The following is a 23,276-nucleotide window of genomic DNA, read 5'->3' as shown; positions in this document are numbered from 1 at the left end:
TAGGGCCAGGAAATCATGATTGCTCTCTATTTATTATAGGTTTGCAGGTAAATAACCTGATGGCTTGTTGAAGTGTTCTGTATGTGCTCAAACTATTAGTTCAATATAATAGCATTGATGACTGTGGAGCCTGCTGATGGGGTCAGTTAAAAAAATAAATAAATAAAAATTTTAAAAAAGAGTATAAATAAGTCCCTAAGGGATTGCCAGCCAGACACATGTAGGGATTTCCACAATCTAGGGGATTGCCAGGTACACAAACCTGAGAAGTAGTCCGTGTTCACCAATTAGCATGTTTCCTTCTCCTTTTGCACCTACTCTGGGATTCAGTCATTTCAGGACTGAAGTTACTGTCTGAGAGGCTTAGTTTCAGTTGGGACTGATCAGCTGCTGAGGCTGAAGAATAAAGCTGGGTTGATCTATGGGCCTGCCATCCAGAATACCAGAAAGCCATGAAATTTGGGATCAAAGGCATGAGGAAGTAACTGGTACCAGCATAGGGGATGGTGATGTTTACAGGATCAACAGATTGAAGATCTGTTGAATCTGTTTGCAAAAACTCTGAAAGCACCCACAGGGCTTGTAAAGATATTTATGAAGAGCCTTTAAAAAAAGTGTTTTCATACAGAATAACAAATAAATATATTATAAAATATATTAAAACATCTTTGAATATGTATCTTCACTGGTTATTCTGAATTTTAGAAAACTGAGTTGAAATTGTAAATGGGAAGAAAAGGACTTGAAAATATTTAAAAGAAAAATCTCAAATTGACAACTGTAAACTTGGCAAAATTACTAAAACACAAAAACTTCTGACTTTTATACAGTTCACTGCAACAAAGAATATATAGAGAAGGAACTGCCTGCCTGGTTTAAAATAAAAATCATGCAGCATGTCTGCCCTGATTCTTTAACAGCATCATATTAATCATGTGTTGTGAAGCTGTCACACTTCTACAGTGAAACAATTTGAAACTTAACTGCATACAATGCTTAACATTGTCATGTGTATTCTACTTGAGCATATTGTAAATTAAATTAAATACTGCTAGAGATATGTACAGCATTACTTATTTTATGATTATATTTCTTTTTTCTCCTCACAAGGCTGAGCACTGAGCAAGTATACTTAATTACCTTCATGGCTACTGAAAATCTTTGCCCTCTCCCAAATAAAAGAGGTGTCTAGATATTACTGTACTCTGACAATATTGAATTTTGGCCAGAGTTTTGGCAACTATTTATATGAAATGCCATTTTTCATAAGAAATGGAAGGCCCAGGAAAAAAAATCACATTGGCATAAATCACAATGTGCCATTATGATTTATTTGGGCTCAAATATTAGAAAATGACTAGCTAAAAGGTCAGTTATGAAACTACAGGATAAGGGCATTGATCGGCTAGATATTTACTTCCTGGGGCATTATTTTTTAATGTAGCCTAGTAGATTTCCTCTGACATTTAGAAGAACAATACTTAATTTTCATTCTGTCTAACTATGCCAACTGGGTCTTTTTTATTAAGAATTTTTTTAATTGACAAATAAAATTATGTCTATTTATCATGTATGACATGATGTTTTGAAGTATATACCCACTGTGGAGTGACTAAATCCAGTTAATTAACATATTACTTCACAAAGTTTTATTTTTGTGCTGAGAACCGATCGTTTTTATAGAATTTAAGGTGGCCTACAGCAAGATAACACAATTTAAAAGTAGATAAGAAAGAAAAAAGAAAAAATAAGAATTGGAACTTAAGGTAGAAATGAGTCTAATACAAAAATACATACCAGAATTCCTATATATTTACTTTCCAGTTCATAACGTATATCAAATAAAAACAAATCAATTGATGAATAAACATTAATAATATTTCAAAGATTGTCAATCACATTATCAATCTAATTAAACCCTCCACAATTTTTTTGTGAGTTCAAGAGTAATTATCTCTATTTCGCAAGTGGGAAGAAGACACTGGTGTTAACTGATTTGTTCCTTTATCAGTTGAGGGAGCTGGGACTAGAATCCCAAATTTTGGTAGTTTGTCAAATCTCTATCCATTAGTCTCTTCTTTTAATTTTAACCTACAATGGATCTGAAGAATAGAATCTAAAGTGGGAAGTTTGTGGGTATGGGAGAATCATTGGCTCACTCTGTATGTGTCCACATGTGGCCTCTGTGGTTTGTGTACTGTTTCACACTTATGCTTCGTACCTAGACTTCTACGTGTTAATTCTTACTCATCTCCCAAGACCTTACAATGATCATACAAGGAACCTCAGGTTTGTGTCTCAAGGAGCTATTTCTGCAGAAGCCCACAGTACAAATGCCTTACCTGACCCCAGTCTCCAGTGACCCAGCGAGGAGGAGGGCAGCGGCCCAAACTGCAGCGGATGCGGACAGGAGGTTTGCCTTCCTCTGGACATTGTGCAGCTGAGAATGTCTTAGAAAGGTCACTGCTCTTGCAGAGAACAATCCGATGCTTGAATCCTGGGCCACATTTTGGAGTGCACTGGAAATAAATAGTAATGAATCACGACAGTTTAAAGACAGAGGAAAATTTGAGGAATGTGTGTTTTAGCATAGAATATATACATATACTAAGTTCTAGGCAAAGTCTCTCAGATACAAAATTACTTAAAATTTTTAGGCAAAGGTATTTTCATCTTTTTCCTAAGGTCTTTTAAGAGATAAATCCAACATTTGCTTTTCTTGGCTAACTCATTTTCTTGCTCTATTGGGGATAGGTTGATTCCTCTATTCCTCTCTATCCTTGGCCTCATTCAGCTGTGATAAGATTCTGCTAATTTTTGGAATGTGGAATCCTTGGTTTCCTACTTGGTGGGTGTGGTCTTCTAAAAAGAATTTGTATGTTATTAGTAGACCACAAGAACTTGTCACTGTGAAGCAAGTTCAGGGTTGATTTAGATAAACTATTCTTATGTCCGGTTGCTAAGCATACTTGGTCACAGGTGAAGGATTCTTGCACAGAAAATCTCTGGACTTTTCCCTGTCCATCAATTACAAATCTAAGGAAGTTGTTCATTAGAATTGGGTCTGTTTCTTATTGGTACTGAGGGAAGGATGCTTTTCCCTATGTCACAAATCTTATATACCTCATCTCCAGGTGTTTCTAGAAGTCATCTGTTTAACATGGTAGTTGACTGGAGTCTTCTAGCTTTCTCCCCTGTATGTCTGGACCCTTTCTTAAAATCTATACTTGCCCTCAATTAAGTGAGGACCTTAGCCAAACAACATTTGGAAGCACTGTATATGATGTACCTTTCATGCAAAACACATTTCCAGATCTCATACAGGAACCACACTAGACTGGGGAGATATAAAAATGAATGAAATAGTCTCTATGCTTAAGAAGCTCAGAGTCCTATTTAGGAGACAGACATGGAAACACAGGTTAATGTTAAAAGTATCATATAAGTGGATGTAGAACACATAAATTATCATGCCCTAACACCATCAGCCTGTTTTATAATTATGTATTTACATGTCTTCTCATCTCTACTACACTATAAGCTCCTTAAAATTACTCCATTTGTTTAATCTTTGCATGCTTATGTGCATGCAAACATACATGTGCACATGCACACACACACACACGCACCCCAGGATCCAGGTGAAGACTCTGAGTAAACACTTGATAAATATATGCTGTTCTTTTTCTGGAAAGGTGACAGTTTTGATTTACCATTAGGTAAATCAAGATGTACTAGTTGTAGATGGGGATATCTAGGTGAACACCATATACACATACACACAGGGGTTTTGTTAGGGGGCAATCTTTGAGCCTGATGTATGTCACGGAAAGAGAGAAAGTGTTAACATTTTTTTCAGGTGAAAATCAATGACTCAATGCAAACTCTTTATTACAATGAATATAATCACAGAATACATTTCCTCCAACTTAGAAAAGGTTTCATTAAGATGCATTTTGAAGGAGGATAACACAGTTTTTTCCAATATAGTTCCAGAAGAGGCTTTAGTTAGGGAGTGAAGATCGAGAGAGAAATTCCTGATTCTTGTTATTCCTCTTCACAGCCAAATCAATATCCTCATAACCTGGTGCTGCCTCACTCCACCCATACAATCCATCACTAGGTCTTATTAATTCAGTTCCAAAATCTCTCTCACACCTGTTGATTTCTCTCCATCTCTACTACCACTAACCTTATTTCAGACAAACATCATTTCTCATATGAAATTTTGTAATGGCTTTCTACTAGGTCTCTTGTTTCTTCCTCTTGCCTCACTTAAATCTACTCCCTAAACTTCAGTCAGAGGAATCTTTCTAAAACACATATCCAGTTATACTGCCTTCTGATTAAAAAAATCATTTAATAGCTTACTATTTCCTTCAAGATAAAAATTCAAACTCTATATATGCTTACTACACCTACCTCTTGAGGTTCATCTCTCTATATGTCAGCCATATAAAATAATTTGCAGTATTCTCCAGTGTTAGCCCAGTGTCAGGCACAAAGCGAATAGGGTTGTTGTTGCAACTACAGTAACTACTACTACTGCTGCTGCCACTAATAGCTTCTATCATTTAATAAATACTGTATCTACCAAGTGTGCTAAATGCTATAATTTATATAGTCCTTACAACTCTCCTATTAGGTAGCAATTATTATTGTTTTTAAAATGGGAAAACTTAGAGTGACTGGTAAAAATTCACACATATATGAAATGGTGGAGTCATTCTAATACTAATTCTTGCTAAGTGCTTTCTGGATGTCAGGCCTATACTATGTACTTTGTATGTATTGTCTAATTTAATACAACGATCACTTATATTTCAAGAACCAAGGAATGTGATAATTTCTGTAGCATGAACAAAGCCCTAATCCAAGTCTTTGAGCTTGCCTCAGTTGTGTCTACTCCATTTCTATCTCTTGAACTTGTTCCACTGATTTTAATCCACTTCATGCCAAGTCTCCTCCACTGTTCAAACTGAAGACTTACAGGATTTCTGGCACTCTCTTAACGCTTAATATTATCATTGATAACGATAACACTACTATACTACTTTCCATTTCATTAAAGATTAACAGTTCAGAAAATACTTTTAAAGACAATATTAAACATTATTAAACAAATTTTTAAGAATTATTACAGATGAGAAAAGCTTAAGAGACTTCATTAAGGATAAACAGCAGATGTTAAACCTGGAACTAAATCCTAGGCCTTGTGACCCATACTTTAGGGCCTACTCATTATCCATTTCTCTGTTATTACTGTATTCACAGGCTGTTCTTAGTATTGGCAGAAACAAACTCATGACAATACATAGTAAATATAAATTATTATCAGAAGAAGTTGAGGTGAAGTATAAAAGGATAGAAGGCCAATTCATCCTTACATTAGGCAAAAACATATGGGATTTATAGGGAACTCAGTTTTTGTATTTTGAGGCTATGATTAATTTTCTAATGAGATCGTTCATTGAAAAATGCACTTGTGCCACTCCCCTGCCTCCTTCACATTTTAAAATCATGTGAATGTGTATTAAAGGCTGGGAGATAACATCTCTTGTTTATGCTAATAACTTTTTCCAGTGGCAAGAAGCTTCTATTATTATTTTAGGAATATAGTAATACCTAGCTGCCTTTTCTAAAATTATATGCCAAGTTGTGCTTACCATTAGCAGAGAAAAAGAACACAAAGACAATTCATTCATCTCCTTCGAAGAAGTCCCTAGGAAACCCAAACCAAAACCAAACCAGGCATGGTGGCTCACACCTGTGAATCCCAGCACTTTGGGAGGCAGAGGTGGGCAGATCATGAGGTCAGGAGTTTGAGACCAGCCTGGCCAACATAGTGAACCCCTGTATATTAAAAAAAAAAATTAGCTAGGTGAACATTAAAATAAAAATAAAAAAAGAAGGATAAGAAGACAAAGCAGCACTAATATTTATTGTATCATGTATTGTTCTAAATCCTTGGCATGTAGTAATCTACCTAATCTTCATAGAAACTCCATGAAGTGAGTACTGTTACACATCCATTTTACAGGTGAGGAAACAAGTGCTAAGAAGTACAGACAAATCCCGATGGCAGTTTCCTGCTAAAAATAAAGCTCTGAAAGATAATTGCAAAAAGACTAATCCTCTGTAGAACAATATGCAATTATGTGCAAAGCTAAACATATAATGCACTTAGGAAAGAAATCATTTTAGAAAAATTGCCCCTCAATGTTTACTACTTTAGTCAAGGATATTTTATGTTATAGCAACAGAGGTACAGAGATTTTCAACCAGATTTTCAAGATAGCAAATGACTTAAAATCAACTAGATTTTCAAGATAGTGAATAACTAAAAACTACATTGCTGCCACATTTGTTACTCAGTGAATACATCAGGTCTGAACTCTGCAGATCCAGCCACAAATATTACATGTACATAGCCAGAGTCTCAACTCTGGTCTCTGTAAATATTGCACTTCTTACAGGTGATTGTAAAAGTAAATGTTTAAAAATTGGTTGTAAGTATACGTAAAGGCACAGGGATGCCACTTAAACCTAGTTCATTTAAGTAGAACTCTAGCAAGTCCTTCTGACCTTATGTCAGAGATGTTCAAACAGAGATGTCCTTAGTTTGTTTTTATATTTACTTATTCTTTCTGTTTTCTCAAGCCTAAATTTCATTTCCCCCTCTTTACTGATAATACAGTATCCTTTCTTAATCCGCAATTTCATTTTCCACAGTTTCAGTTACCAATGATCAACTGAAGTCTGAAAATAGATGAGTACAGTATAAGATATTTTGAAAGAGAGGTTATAGTCACATAACTCTTATTACAGTATGCTGTTATAATATTTTAATTTTATTATTAGTGTTAATCTCCTACTGTGCCTAATTTATAAATTAAACTTTATTATACATTTGTATAGATAGGAAAAAATATATAGTATATATAGGGTTCAGTACTATCTGCAGTTTCAGGTATCCACTGGGGGTCTTAGAACATGTCCCCTGTGTACAAGGGGGGACTACTATTAATATGTTTGTCCATCTCAAGAACTCTGTTTTATTAGCTATGTAAAAATAAAAACAAGTATTTCTAGAAAAGTAAGATGAATCACAGTTATATATGTGACTACCAGGCATTAACTTAATTATGAATGCTTTAGAGTGGTCTCCAGAGATAATCATTGGCCTATATCCATGCAAAGAGTAATTTTTTGCATAACTTTTGAGTGTGCAGTAAAATCTATTAGTAATAATTAGAAATTGGAAGGCTTAGTTCAATAATAAATTTTTTAGATTAAAGAATACTTATAAACATCAAAATTCATCTCACTCTTTCTCATAATAAACCTTTAGGTAGTGGGGTAGAAGATATTCAGTGGTGAGTCTGTTCTTTAGTAAAATTATTCCTCATTACGTGGTAAATACCTATTTTTTCCTCTTTACTCATATAATTAGAATCTCATGATTATTTAAAATCTGACAAGACCATCTGTTTTTTGTTTTCATCTTAGTGGAATATAGGAGGTGACTTTTATGAGAGATGCATTTATGCTTCAGCTTAATGTTAAATGATTAAGAAGCAAAAATATATTTTGCAGAAAAAGTATTTGAAACCAAGAAGGAGAACAATTTGGCCCTCACTTGTAAAAGACAGAAACATTAACATTTTGGGGTTACACTGAGTTCTCCCTAGAGAGATGACTTTAAATTACTTAGTCAAAGGACCACAGTAGAACCAAGGAGTATGCAAGGTGATGACACAATTGTCTTATCAAGCAAAACACAGTCGCTTGTAGGTAGATTTCCCCCATCTTTCTTAAGTAATGTTACCTAAACATAAGTACTATAAAGTCAGTTGAGTAAGATGCCAGTTACCTATTTTTCCAAGAATAAGTACAAGAAATATATCTTTTTCAATGGGCATTATTCTGTAAGAGTCAAATAAACCATTCTGATACATCAAAAGGATGGGTTAGGACTGCTGGAACCCATCCACAGTATGCAGCAATGCTTTCAAGAGCTATTTGCCAAGTGAGGGCAAACACAGAAAACTATTTAAAAGTCCAACATAGCCTGGGTGATCCCAAGTATAGATTATAGGACATGCAAAAGCTGTGGTTTCATTAGTTCCACAGAAGTCTGCTGATGAGCCATTTTCCGCCAAGGTAATTTAACATTTTTTTCTTTTGGCGTAAGTACTGGGTGGGTTTCACTGATGCTGGCTTTACAACAATGGAAATTTTATATTGGAGTAGCCAGCAAAGAAAAGGAAAGAGTCAAAGGGTAAATTCCTCTTGCTGCAATATATTTTCACCAGTTGAACCTCACCCTTGTGGTTAGCAGAACTCAGACAGCTGATAGTTGGAGTGGGGGGGGGGGGGCAGAAAGAGGAGGATTTCATGGGTGTGTCAAAAAAATTGTGTGAAATATTTGCCAAAGGTTAACTGAAAGAGACTGAATACTGCCTGCCCTTCTGCTGGGACCTTCTCTTTTCATTAGTGGGAGGTGTTCTCTTCCTTTGGGAAGAACAGGCTCCTTGTTTTCATTTTGTTCTCAATAGCTACTCAGACATCTATTTCATTTAATGTTATTTATTCCTACTTATTGATAACCCATCTCGGGAAGGGAAGGAGTGGGCTGCCTGGTAAAGTAAGGGAATGGAAGTGTGAGAGTAAAGAGCCCCCACATACCCTCCCTGGGGAAATAAACAGGAGAAACAATATGGGGCAAAAACCGTCTTTCACCTTGAACAAAGGATGATGACAGTGGTAAAGGTGGTGCGCAACTAGAATTTTAGCAGCAGTTTTCAATCTGTGCTTACCCTGGAATTGTTTCCTATCTGTGAAAAGACAACAGCACTTCCCTTGGACAATGCTTTATCTGAGGTGATAGTCCCCACATGCGTACTCCAGTCCCTCAGCACTGTTTCTTGACCCTAAGCTTTGACTCCGCCACGTTAAAGAGTATTGCAGAAATGTGATTAAAAGTGTCCTCAGCTTATATGTACATCTTCAGGCAGCCTCTAGAAATGCCTAAGGGCCTCTTAAAGCCATGTGAGTGAGTCATTTCAAAGACTGGATAGATAAGAATCAAAATTCTAAGAGAAGGGCAAGATTAACCTATGTGAAGTTGAATTCTGAAGGGAACTTTAAAAGCATTTGGAATGGAAACACATCAGTTAATATACACAAGCTATCTCTCAAGGTGATTCTATTTGGTTGTTTTCTTTAAAAACATATAATGATACAGAAGAGTGTAGGTCGGAAGAGCAGTGTGAAATGAGGCTTACATGAAGAAGTTTTGATATTTTAGCGGTCGGCAATAATTTCTTCTAGAAATTTCTCAGAAAGCATTCCTACTGCTTACGAAGGGCAATATAGTATAAAGTTCTGTATTCCAACCTTCCTAGTACCTATCACTATCAGTCTTTCATTATTTTCAAAAACAAACCCTTTTCTCCCACACTGCCTTCATCATCCACTCTTTGTGTTTCTGTTCAGTTGTTTCTTTTTTTAGCCATAACTTCTCTAGCTTCCCTGTTCTTTTCCCTACTCCCAACTCTATAGCCCTTAATTCTCAGCTCAACTCGCATTAATTAAAAAGGCTTCTGATACTACTCCAGGATACTCTGCCCTTCTCAGCTCTGAATTTCTATATTAATTAAACATTTATACCTCACAATCCATTGTTTTATTACACACTGCCTTAATGTATTATTCTCTAGTTGTTTCATGGATATTTTTCATTAACCCAAGCTTACATGATTCTTTCATATTCCCCATGGTGCCTATCCCAGTGTGTTTAGTAATCACTCAAACTTACTAATTTGACTGGAAGCCCTCAAACTGTGACAGCCAATCATCAGGTCTCCTATTAAGATTTTCCCATAACAAATTTCTCATACCAATGAATATTTATGGATTTCTATAAGAGTCCTGGGCACTAATGGTTACAACACTGCAGAATGTCTATTCTTTATCAATGGATTTTATCTTTCAAATGAATTTAGGAGCGAATGCATCCCCTGTTAGGGAACAGAAGAGTCCATACTGTTTTCCATAACCACTGACAGAATAATACCAGAATATCTCTACATATGATTGAAATATATAACTAAAAAATCTAACTTAGGTAGGCAGAATGTAATTGCTGGAGCTGGAGTATGGCCAGGAACACTCCCAATTCCTGCCAAAGATTCCATGGATAACAACAACTGGTCAGAATCTCTACTTCCATGTACCATCTTAAAAACAGTGCCTCTTTCAGCCCTGTGCCTCCAGGAAAATAAGGCCACTCAAGCAGTAAGATTCACAGGGGAACAGTTATATCCAAAGGTTCCTAAATAACAAGGTTTAATCTTTTTGTTTGTTTTTTGACAAATGTATGAGGTCTACAGGAAATACCCAGAGCAAGTACCACAATGTTTCTGGCAGGATATATTAGAATAGAGTCTGAGATGCATCCTGTTTTGCTAACTTGAAAGAAATATCACTGGTTATATAGCAAGGTACTCATTCTTAACACTAACACACACTATAGAAGGCTTCAGCTCTTCTTTGGGAAATGTGGAAAATGATATAGTATGTATATGTCTCATGAATACTGAGGAGTAAAAATCGACTACCTCTTACCTCATTTTTCATAAGGTAATTTTTCTGAGTGGCTCTGGATTATATTAGGCTATTTTGTACACATCTGTGCCAAGAAAACATTATCTTGGTCAGGTCTTCTTCACATAAGTGAAGGGAATGATCAATTTCAAATTTGACGTTTTGCTGTTATAACCTTCAGCTCCATGTTTCTTCCACAGTTGCAATAGAAGAAATAAAAATATCTGGATATAGATATGTCACAAGTGATAATGAATTGATAAGTATTCATACCTAAGAGTTATGTAATTAGGCTGCAACATTACTTGAAAAAAAGATAGTAAAAAATTGTGCATTCCAAATGAGATCCTAAAAAAGGTCATTCTAGGTCTTCAGTAAGTTTTGAGGTAAGAAAGGTTCTTGACTTTCCTTTTGAACTTCAATGTTTAACCATATATCTCAAATTCTGAACTTGTGATGTGCTCAATAGTAAGAAGTAGAAAAACCCCTTATAAGAGTACTCACTTTAATGTTACTTTAATTTACTTTACATTTATTTTTAATCAAATTGATGACAAGTTTCTTGCTGATTTCCCTTACCCCCGCAAAAATGCTTACTTCCTGACAAGCAGCAGTAAAATATAACATGGCCAGATTCACTATTACATAACCCTTACTTGTTGAGTTCTAAGGTGCTCAGCTGTCATTAATATTAACTGCTTTGGCGTAGATAGTTAAAACATCTCAAAACATATAGCCTCAGATTTCCTTACCTCAGACCAGTCCAAAGCCACCCACTGTGGTGGACATGACTGGTTGTTGCAGGACTCTTTTTCGACTGGCCGGTGTGTTAAACAACCATTGTAGTCCAGCGTCTCCTCCTCAGAAGGCCCGATCTTCCTGATGCAGAGCACTGCCCTTGTGCGCATCCCACCATCACAAGTCTTGCTGCACTCCAACCAATCCCCAATGAACCACCTGCAGCAAGACGTGGAAGAACACAGAAAAGCATTTCGTCAGTACATCCAGAGATGTTTTGCTAAGTGAAGGCACTTTCACTGATGGACTACATCCTAGAAGAGCTGATGTTTCAAATCAAAGGTGATTTGATAAGACAAATGGCAAATGAAAGAGCTGCTAAGGAAAAGACCTATACTGTCATTTACTTTCTAAAGTGTAGTGTGTGGGCTTTGGAGCATGCAGAACCAGGTTCAAACAAGTGCACTATGTCATTAAACCTCTTTTATTTTTCTCCTTTTTAATTACATTCTAAAATGAGGATAACAATGATTAATCTCATAAAATTGTCAAGAGGGTTAAATAAGGTCATATAGATATAAAGCTCCCAGTGGTGTGCTAGTAAACGTTTAACCACTGGTTCCCCATGGCAGGGGGTGGGGGAGTTCTGATTTGTGGCATTTGCCACTTTCTGTACTGCAAAAACCTCACCAAGGCCAATTTCAAGCTACCAGCTTGATACACTAAAGGTGACCAGGAGAAGATATGCTAATAATAGGGTCCCATAAACCAATACTAGCTGGCTCCAGCACACCACTGAATGCTTCTAACATAGTATCTGGCATGTAACAAACAAGAAATAGTATCTATTTTTACTATTATCACATTGAAGCAGGTTCTCCGATAATTAAAAATTTTTATGATAAAACCACTCTAAGGAAGCTGTGGATTTGTTTTTCAATTTCCAGAAATAAACCTCTATTAAGATAGGACTTGAATGTCCTTATAGGGACAGAGAAAGCCAGGTAGCCATCCTGAGGACATAGAAGTCTTAAAACACCTTCAGCAAGAGCAGAGCAGAGCTCTGAGCTGGCTCTATGAAAACATGGAGATCTCGTTTCAAACTTTTGACTCCTAAAAACAGCTTCTACATAGCTAATGTGGAAAGAAATGCAAATGTCTTAGAAAAAAATAACATGTCTCACATTTGTAGGTATACTACATCTTTACCCTAAAGTCATAAACTTTCACATATATAATTTCAGGACGTTTGTGGGGTTTTCTTTGCAACACTTCTGCAGGACTCGCTCTTCCGGATACATTAATTAGTCTAAGGGATGTAACTCATGATCTAAATCAGATCAATGAGAATTCTGGTTTAGAATTTTTATATCTCAACTAGAGCAAAAGGGATCCTTTCCTTTCTGGTCACAAAGGTGCATAAGAAGCTGAGTCCAGAGCTGTAGTGGCCATGTTCCCTGTCAGGTGGAATTAGCTTATTTCAAAGAATGCAGAGAAGCTAGAAAGTCTGGATGGTGTAAGAGTCCTTGATTCCAGCCATTTCTCAAGCTAAGGTCCACCCTTACACTTCCCTCAGCTTTGTTACATAAATCTTATGTGCAGAAGCCAGCTCAAGTTGAAGTTTTGTTATTTTGCAACAAGGGTATTGACTGACATATTGTATTTCATTTGTTAAATATTTGCTGAATGTCTACTACATTCAAGGCAGTGTGCTTTGTTTTACAGAATAAAGTAAGATCTAGTGTTAGGAAAACAGTTTTCCAAAATCATGAAAAGAGCAATGATGGAATCAGGACTAGATTCCCCATTGTTTGCTATTTCAATCAAAATTCATTGTAACATTGCTGAATAGTAAAATATAGGTTACAAGCATGGGATCACAGGCTACTTTCTTCAATCCATAATTATAAATGACACAGTTATTCTCAATGGACAAGCTCAGGCTTTTGACTGGGAGACTCCTGAGAGAATAATATGAAAAGCATAAGAACAAATTTCTCACTATTTCTGTTAGCAAAGCTCCATTGTGCCAGTTTTGTATATGGAAGATAATATCTTAGTGAAGTATGAGTACTAGTATCCTAAACTGGAGCCTGCATTAAGCCAATTAAGCAACACTGGCCTTTGTTCATTATTATTTGTATTGTCTTTACTTACAAAGAAAACCAGCATTTAGAAATATAGTTACCTAGTTTTCAAATTTAAATTATATTTTACCAAAATCTACAAATTTTCAGCCTAAAATTCATTGAAGAATGATGACTGAATTTTGAATTCTAAAAATCTGACATGAGAGAGATCCAAGATGGCTGATTACTAGCAGCTCAGGACTGTAGCTCCCAGTGAAAGTGCAAAGAAGGAGAGGATGCCACACTTTTAGATGAATTTTTGTTGCTCATGGACCAGGAGATTCCCAGTGCGACCCATGGGTTGCCAGTGTGAGTCTTGTGGCTGGCACGGCGGTTTTGCCGGCACCCCGGCACAGCAGTTCTTGGTGCAGAGTAAACAGGACTGGGTCTCCTTTTGGTCAACGTTTGGAGCTCCGGGAAGGCAGAGTCGCCTATTCAGCTGATTGAAAAAGGGACTCAAGAAGGAAGCCAGACTGCAGATTCCTGGGCAGAAAAGCACCATGAATCTTAATGCCCCTGTTTTAGCTGGTGCAGTGGGTTGCTCAGATTCCAGCACTCAGAATCAATAAGTTGGACATCCACTCAGAGACCTAATTTGAAAGTCGGTAATTACAAGGATGACAGGTGGATAAATTTACAATGATGGGAAGAAACCAGCATAAAAAGGTTGAAAATACCCAAAATCAGAATGCCTCTCCCTCTACAAGGGATCACAGTTCCTCATCAACAAGGGAACAAAGCCTGATGGAGAACGAGTGCATTCCATTAACAGAATCAGGCTTCAGAAGGTGGATAATAAGAAACTTCTGTGAGTTAAAAGAACCTGTTCTAGCCCAATGTAAAGAAACTAAGAACCTTGAAAAAAGGTTTGACGAAATCCTAACGAGAATAGACAATTTAGAGAGGAATATAAGTGAATTAATGGAACGGAAGGATACAATATGAGAATGCCACGAAGTATGCACAGGTTTTAACAGTCAAATTGATCAAGCAGAAGAAAGGATATCAGAGGTCAATGACCAACTTAATGAAATGAAATGAGAAGACAAGATTAGAGAAGAAAGAGTAAAAAGGAATGAGCAAAGTCTCCAAGAAATATAGGACTATGTGAAAAGACCTAATTTATGTTTGATAGGTGTACCTGAATGTCATGAAGAGAATGAATCCAAGCTGGAAAGTATTCTTCAGGATATTATTCAGGAAAACTTTCCTAACCTAGTAACGCAGGACAATACTCAACTCCAGATAATACAGAGAACACCACAAAGATATTCCTCAAGTAGAGCAACCCCAAGACACATAATCATTAGATTCACCAGGGTTGAAATAAAGGAGAAAATTCTAAGGGCAGCTAGAGAGAAAGGTCAGGTTACCCATAAAGGGAAGCCTATCAGACTCACAGCAGATCTCTCAGCAGAAACCCTACAAACTACAAGAGAGTGGGGGTCAATATTCAATATCCTCAAAGAAAAGAATTTTCAACCCAGAATCTCATATCCAGCCAAACTAAGCTTCATAAATGAAGGAAAAATAAAAATTTTCACAAACAAGCAAGCACTCAGAGATTTCATCACCACCAGGCCTGCTTTGCAAAAGCTTCTGAAAGAAGCACTATACACAGAAAGGAACAACCAGTATCAGTCATCCCAAAAACTTACCAAAAGGTAAAGAGTAACTTCATAATGAAGAATCTGTATCAACTAATGGGCAAAATAGCCAGCTAGCCTTAAATGACAATATGAAACTCACAAATATCAATATTAATCCTAAATTTAAATGGATTAAATGCCCCAATCAAAGATACAGATAGGCAAATTGAATAAAAAGTCAAAACCCATCGGTATGCTGTATCCAGATCCATCTTATAAGCAAGGATATACAAAGACTCAAAGGGTTGGTGGAAGACTTATCAATCAAATGGAGAGCCAAAAAATAAAAATAAAAATAAAAGAGGAGTTGTAACTTTCGTCTCTGACAAAATAGACTTGAATAGTAACAAAGACTAAAAGAAACAAAGAAGGACATTACGTAATGGTAAAAGGATCAATGCAACGACAGGAGTCAATGATCATAAATATATATGCACCCAGTATAGGAACACCCAGATACATAAGATAAGTTCTTAATGACTTATAAAGAGACTTGGACTCCTGCACAATAATAGCAGGAGACTTTGACGCCACATTGTTAATATTGGATGGATCAACAAGATAGAAAATTAACAGGAACATCTATGATTTGAAATCAGACTTGGAACAAGTAAACCCAGCGAATATTTATAGAGTTCTTCACCCCAGGTCTATAGAACATACATTTTTCTCAGTATCACATTACACCTATTTTGAAAGTGACCACATAATTGGAAGTAAATCACTCTTTAGCATTTGCATAGCATTTCACAGACTTAAATGAAATATTGGTTTGCTGTTTGTTTGTTATTTTCTTCCCTTATTCCTTCCTGTCTCTGCTGTTTAGAACAATTATCGGCATAAAAGAGGTTTTTAATACCTATTTTTAGATTGCATTCCAGCCTGGACAATAGAACAAGACTCCTGTTCTCTCTCCCCCTTTCTCTTTCTTTCTTTCAAAAAAAAAAAAAAAATCTGACACATTTTTTTCTAAGTCATTTTCCAAGAAAGATGTAAAGTAATTTTCATATTCTTTCCTTTCTGTTTTCCACAGATGAACATAATCCCCAGTTGTTAGTACCATTTTTGGTAAGGAGGAAAATGTGTACTGAAAATAATAACTTGCATGCCAGCCATAGTGAAACTCTGATTCAACTTTGCAACAGTGATTTCATCACCAAGATTAGGGGATAAAACAGAAATGTGTATAACTCAGTCACAAAAAGTTCAGTCATACCACCTCCAGCCGTGATCTCATTAGTTCTCATAATGTAAGTGGGATGGAGGCCTTCAAATTAAACACAGGTGCCCAAGTAACCTCAATGATTCAGAAGTGTTGCGAAGGTTCAGGGACACCTTGTCTTTTTATTCTTTGTCCCCTCTTCCATTCCATCTCTCCTCAGAAATTTAACCTAGATGTATCACTCCAGCTTTTAACTTGGAATATATGAAAGTAAAAGTATTAATCACCCTCCCAATTTCCATTCTGACTTTAACTCTGATTTCAGACTTCACACTCAGTCCCTGTTGCATCTTTATTGCTCATCATATCATCCCTTCCTATGTCTCTCTGAAGATTAAATCACACCCTAGTTATTTAAACAGTTTTGCAATTCTACCACTGCAACTGCTTGTCTCAGTTTCTCCATTCTCCCACCTAGTTTAAGATGTACTGCTTCCCTTGTCTTCCTTCTCCACGTATTTGACCCTCTGATGGTATTCTTTTCTCTGTCTTCTTTCCCTCCTCTATAGATTTGGTGGTAAAAATATGAATACAGAAATTCTCTGTGGGAATATAAATTTTGAATCATTATAGCTGGAACAATTCTGGGGCTGTTTCTTTCTGAGCTTTTCCCAACATACAGTGATCAAATTGTCTTCATCTTCACAAGTCCTTCATAGCCATCAGACCCTAACAATTAGAGGGATTCACGTTAGAGTGTCTGAAATAAGAGTGATTTGCGGCAGCCTGTGTAATCTGACATACATTTCCAATCTCTTATTATTATAAACAATAGTATAATTTGGAGAAGGGAATAAGAGAGACACTATAAAAACTTTGCCCCAACCTTGGTAAACAAGAATATTTTTGAAGAACTAATCATCATAAAATCAGAATATTATTTTTTGCTTTTTAATTTAAAGGAAAATGGCAGAGCATATGAAAATAAACTGATATTAAATATGTGGATTAAAAGAGAGAGAGATTTCCTAGGCTTTGTCCCAGAGTCAGGGTCTAATCATCAACCCTTTTTATAAACACAACATAGCAAAATTTAAAAAATCTTCAGAATTTGACAATAATATCTTTACTCGAAGAGAGATTCAGTTATATAACCTATTGTCTACTTACAAAGATAAAAACCTTCCTATGTTTTAAATTAACTTTTAGAAAAATTTCAAAACAAAAAGTTGGTTAAGAAAAAATTAAAAGAATTTTTTTTCATTTCTCAGCTAATTGAAAAGTGAAACCAATATTAAGCAGAACTCTCTATGCTCTAAACATTATACAGTCAATATTTTTCTAAATTAAAAAAATCAATATAATAAACATATCTGAAGTTCTGGCAACTGAGAATGTGTCAATGAAGCAAGCAAAATTAGATGTGTTAAAGTGCCACCAGACATTTGATTTGTGCCTTACAAAGTTGGTGATGTCTGATATAATAAGAAAAACATCACCAGATATTAGCATACCTCAGTCTGTGAAATCATGGGAGTTAACCTAAATAATTTTGATGATTCCTCCTAGGTCTTAGGTTTTGGAGTTTTATAGAGGACTCTGATGAATCTTTTTCTAAACTTAAAATAAGGGATGATAGTTGTCCATGGGTGAGGTCCAATGACCCAAAATAATGATTAAACATTATACCTTAAAATATGCCATTAAATAAAACTTAGCCACTGTATAAAAATTAATTTCTTCCCACCTTAAGCTTTCTTTAGCACTTTTGCTTATAACTCTCTTGCACTTAACATATTTTGTCTATTACATTTATTTACATATATATATATATATGTTTGTCCAATTAGATTACCCTCAGGAAAGGGAACCATTTCTCCCAAAGTACAGTGTCTTCTAACTTGCAGTTGATTAATAAATGTTTTTAAATTCTTGGTCAGAATATTATTAAAATGAATAGTTATCTTGTTTTCACTTCTCTGGTTTTCACAATTTTAAAAACCACAGTATCATAAAGAAATAATATTTATTATTCAAGGATTCTTCACATGAGGTCATATGCAGAAATACTCTTGCTATTAAAACATGGCATGGTAAAAACTGAACTCAGCCTTTTTCTTTGGAGTCCAGCTTAGTTTTTTCTTATGGATGAGGACTAGTTTCTTACCAGTCATATCCTTTAATATTAATTCCTTTTCTTTTTTTTCCAATTGTTTAAGCCCATGTCATGGATCCCACTACTTTCATTCATAGTCACTTTACTACCTTGACAATTATACTCTTTCTCATAAAAGAGTTGCTGCTATGAACATGTTAACTTTCCCCTGCAAGGCCTCCTCTGGGTCTTCAAAGTCTTCCAAATAAACATAATATTATTTCTCTACCAATGCCTCCTTTGTCTAGTCTTCCTAGTCCTCTGTCAATTTCTCTTTTATGGACAAATCTTACTGTTCTCCCTTTTTGTATACTGTACTTATAAATTCTCCCAATATAACTAAAGACATTGGAAATATTTCATTATTTGAAAACATACTTTCTGATAAAAAATACCATTTAGAATTTTAAACTAATGGTATAGGGAAAACAATAATCACTGAAAATAAGTATAATCCCTTCCTCAAATCAGGCAAAACATTTCAGATAGATCAATGTCTACATTAAAAATAAAAAAAGAAACTTAGAAAGTATAAGAGTGGGGAAGACCTTTCTAAACAGTATACCAATGAAAGGAATAAAAGTTTGACAGTTTTCTTAAGATTTTCTAAATTTTGTAAGTAAAAATAGATTAAAACACCATAAATAACATGGAAAATAGATGACAAAGTAGGAAAAAATATTCAGATCATAGGTAAAAGAGTTAATATCCTTAATACATTAAGAGTTCATGCAAATCAATAACAAAATGATAAATACTTCAACAGAATTACTGAAATATTGATAAGGAGTTCAATAGGACAGGCCACGATGAAGAGAAGTAGTACAAACGACCACTAAACATAATTTTTAAATGTTCAGCCCCATCAGCAGTCTAATATATGCAAAATAAGACAGCAATTAGATGTCAGGGCTTTTCCCCCTATAAAATAATCAAAGATTAATTTAAAAGATCAATACCCACTGTTGTTCACTTCCAGGAAATGGCATTCGCATAGACTGTTAGTGGGAATATACATTCATACAATCTTTCTGGAAAGCAGTTAACATTGTGATCTCAAAGACTAACATGTGCTTCCATTTGAACCATATATTATTTTGTTATTTATTTAGCATATATAATTATGAAGAAGAGCTTCAGAAGCAAAAATGGTTAGTGCTGCAGTATTGCAAGGGATCAAAGTAAAAAATACATCCAAAATTGTTCAACACTGGAATATCAATTTAAATAAACAATCTCATGTCTACTAAATGTTGTCAAAGACTTCTAATGTTCAAAATATTGAGAACTGATTATAAAGTGTCATAAATAGTATAATACAATTTTATTATATACACATGCCTCTGTATACATGGAAAAAATCCTAGAAATATATACATCAAAGTATTAACAATGGTTTATAGGTTTTTTTGTTTTCTTCTGTTTGCTTTTCTGCCTATCATGTGATCATCGGAAAAAAACCTATCTCTTTCTTCACACTCATTTAAAGTCTTATTAAATTCAATAGCCTTTCTATGATTTTTTTCGATAATACCAATGTCAATTGGGAATCTCAGATGGTCCCTGATGTTTGATGGTTTGACCTAACAATTTTTCAAGTTTACAATGGTATGAAAGCAATACATATTTAGTAGAAACTGTACTTGAATTTTTGAATTTTAACCTTTTCCTACCCTAGCAATATGTGGTATAACAGTCTCTCTAGATGTTGAGCAGCAGCAGCAACCTGCAGCTCCCAGTCAGCTACACTACCATGAGAGTAAATGACTAATACTCTACAATGTACTGTGTTGCCAGGTGAGTTTTGCCCAATGGTAATGTTCTGAGCATGTTTACAGTGCACTGGGCTACACTATGATATTTAGTAGGTAAGGCATAGTAAATGCATTTCAACTTACAATGTTTTCAACTCTGTATAGGTTTATCAGGATGTAATCCCACCACAAGTCAAGCATACATGATAACCATTTTGAAGACCTAAAATTTCCTTTTTCATATTCTGAATTCAAAGGACTAAAGAAGAAATTAAAAAGCAACTAAGAGAAGTAGACTAATAATGAGTAATATTTTGAATATCTACATTTAGGTCTTTTAAAAAAAAACCATTAGACTAAAGTTTCTATTTTTCCTATATTCTCTCTATCTTTTCTTTTGAATTCCATTCCTCATCTCCAAACTTAAATAAGAAACTTCACTTCAGAACTACATAAGGAAAGGAGACAGAAAGCTGAATTTTAATAATGTACATCAATATGTCAATTATCCTTAAACTGTTAAAAAAAATGAACCTCCAATGTAGTAATCAAACACACAACTTATGGGATGAAATGACCAAGAACTGAAATCTCTAAGGACATTAGACATCTGAGCATTTAAGATTAAATAAATAAGCCAGGTGCAGTGGCTCTCGCCTGTAATCCCAGCACTTTGGGAGGTCGAGGCGGGTGGATCACGAGGTCAAGAGATCGAGACCATCCTGGCCAACATGGTGAAACCCCATCTCTACTAAAAATACAAAAAATTAGCTGGGCATGGTGGCCCATGCCTGTAATCCCAGCTACTCAGGAGGCTGAGGCAGGAGAATTGCCTGAACCCAGGAGGCAGAGGTTGCGGTGAGCCAAGATCGCACCATTGCACTCCAGCCTGGGTAACAAGAGCGAAACTCCGTCTCAAGCTTAGGCCAAAATGGAATAGGGTGTGACCAGGCTCACTCAGAGATCCTCCAAGTTTGATCAAATGCCAGATATACTACTTAAGATCCTGAGTGTCAGAGAATTAAGATAATAGACTGAGACTCACAGTCACATGAAAATACGCTGAAGTTACTGGAAACATGGAAAGGGGCAAAATTAGTCCATGGATCTTAAGCATCTCTTTCTTTTACAGTTTTTAAGTTTCTCTTAAGATAAATTTATAAAAATCATTGGCAGAAAAGAGGAATGTGAAAAAAATTTAATAACTTGTCTCATAATACATATTATTATGTATTCCATACTTTCCCATGTCTGGATATTAAGGGATTAGTTATATGGTGATAACATTTTGAGAATAACTCAATGTATAATTACAAAAGTCTTAGAACAAAAACTATCCCTGTACTTCTTATTTGGTTGGCCAATACCCTACAACTCTTCAAGAGATTAGTAGTGAGGATCACCATCAAATGTTCAGGCAGACATTGGCTTTAGATCATGAAAGTTCATAAGGCATTATTGCTCTGGAACAAGAAATATGCGTTGAACAAGAAATGCACTTTAGTTTAAACATATTTGGGACATGGATTATTTACGTATTTTTTTTGTAATTACACTGTAGTCATTTTTAGAAAAGTTTCACTATAAAGTTTTTCTCTCCAGCAAAGTGTTTGGGACATACAAATTCATTTGCTTAATCTCTTTTGCCTTATCAGTTTCATGTTGGGATAATTAACTAACCAGGCAGATAACAGTTCATCCAATTTCTCAAACAAGAATGCCATTCATACATGTTTTCTCTTGCAGTTGTCAGTCAGGCAAAATCTCTACAAAGATTACTTTTGTCATGATCAACTCAACGCCCTTTATCTTTTTTCACATAATCATTGCCTTTTGCTCAATGAAGAAACCTTTCTGTTCTTACAGATTATAATGTGTGGCTCATTGAGAGCAGGTCTCATTTAAAACCATCATTAAAATGATTGGGGTCTCTTCTTGTTAATCCCTTAACAATGAGTTGTAATTGCTGCATTAATCAACAGAAAGAGACCAAAGTGTACCTCTATGCCTGTCCCCAACACTCAGAAGATAGGATACCTTACAACAACAGAACTTAAAATTGGGTCAGCAAGTTAAAGCCCTGATATTCTATTCCAGAGTATTTCTAAACCATTTTAAAAGTCTTTAGGGCTTTAGGACAAATATCTGGAAAATACAGGAGTGTAAATAAATCACTATATTTTATTAAATCTAAGACTTTTTTTATGTGCCATTAAGAAAGGGGAAAAATGTCAATTATTATCATAAGACACCATTAGCTGCAGGTTGCATCCTAATTTCAGAGATGTTAAAATGTAAAAAGATATGTGCTTTAGAATTGATGAAATATGATCATTTCCAGCTTCATGTAAGGACCAAATTCATTGAAGTTCCTGCTTTAAAGAAGTTAATAACTGAAATCTATAAATAGGAATCTTTGCTCAGTAAAAGGGACATCAAGATTCCTCCCTCTCAAGATGTTTTCTACCTTTTTTCCAACCTAATTTATTCTTATCATATAAATATATTTCCAAACAGGAATACATAATGTTTTCCTCTTTGCACCTGAAGTAAATAATTCTCACTTCTTTCCCTTACTTACTCAGGTGGGCAGGGCTCAGTGTTGCAGGTTCTTTGATTTTCAGGTGGCTTACTGTCAGGGTCACAGTAATTGTTCTGGACAATGGAGTTGTCATCCAACCTTTTACAGACCACCTCCTGTCTTTGGACACCTTGAGAAAAGGAGGACATCATTAATTGAAGAGAAGTTTACCTTCCATTAAGTTAGGTATGCATAGCTTTCCTCTGTGGGGAATTGACCTCACTGGATCGCTGTCATCTTATCTGTTCCACATTGGACTGCTTCTCTAAAATGGAGAGAAGACCTGGTCATGATACTGAAATTTTAGGCAAAGTTATTGTTCTCATATTTAGGAATGTAACTATTTCAAGTCCAGAAAAGAAACTACTGGTAATCTTAAACAATTTTTTCCCATTTGTAAATTCTTCTTCATGCTTTCCTTAAAAAACAAACAAAACAACAACAGATTTCAATTTCCCAAAATATTATCAGATAAAATGTACAAATATACATTTCAGTGC

General features: G+C 35.4%; 1 protein-coding gene across 4 annotated transcripts in view; it reads right to left on the bottom strand.

The window, feature by feature from the left end:
- ADAMTS6 (ADAM metallopeptidase with thrombospondin type 1 motif 6) overlaps positions 1 to 23,276 on the bottom strand; it is a 334,404-nt gene that overhangs the window by 15,076 nt on the left and 296,052 nt on the right. For all 4 annotated transcript variants that reach the window (XR_013532291.1, XM_078365433.1, XM_078365434.1 and 1 more), the window contains 3 exons: positions 22,777 to 22,906; positions 11,361 to 11,565; positions 2,343 to 2,519 (listed from right to left, as the gene is read on the bottom strand). Coding sequence is in view for 3 of the 4 variants with exons in the window: in XM_078365433.1 (XP_078221559.1) it covers positions 2,343 to 2,519; positions 11,361 to 11,565; positions 22,777 to 22,906 (512 nt within the window). In the remaining variant the exon portion in view is untranslated. The remainder of the gene's footprint in view (positions 1 to 2,342; positions 2,520 to 11,360; positions 11,566 to 22,776; positions 22,907 to 23,276) is intronic.

This window comes from Callithrix jacchus, chromosome 2 (assembly GCF_049354715.1).
Source record: "Callithrix jacchus isolate 240 chromosome 2, calJac240_pri, whole genome shotgun sequence".
Lineage (NCBI taxonomy): Eukaryota > Metazoa > Chordata > Mammalia > Primates > Cebidae > Callithrix > Callithrix jacchus.
This window is presented reverse-complemented; position numbering and strand designations above follow the sequence as displayed.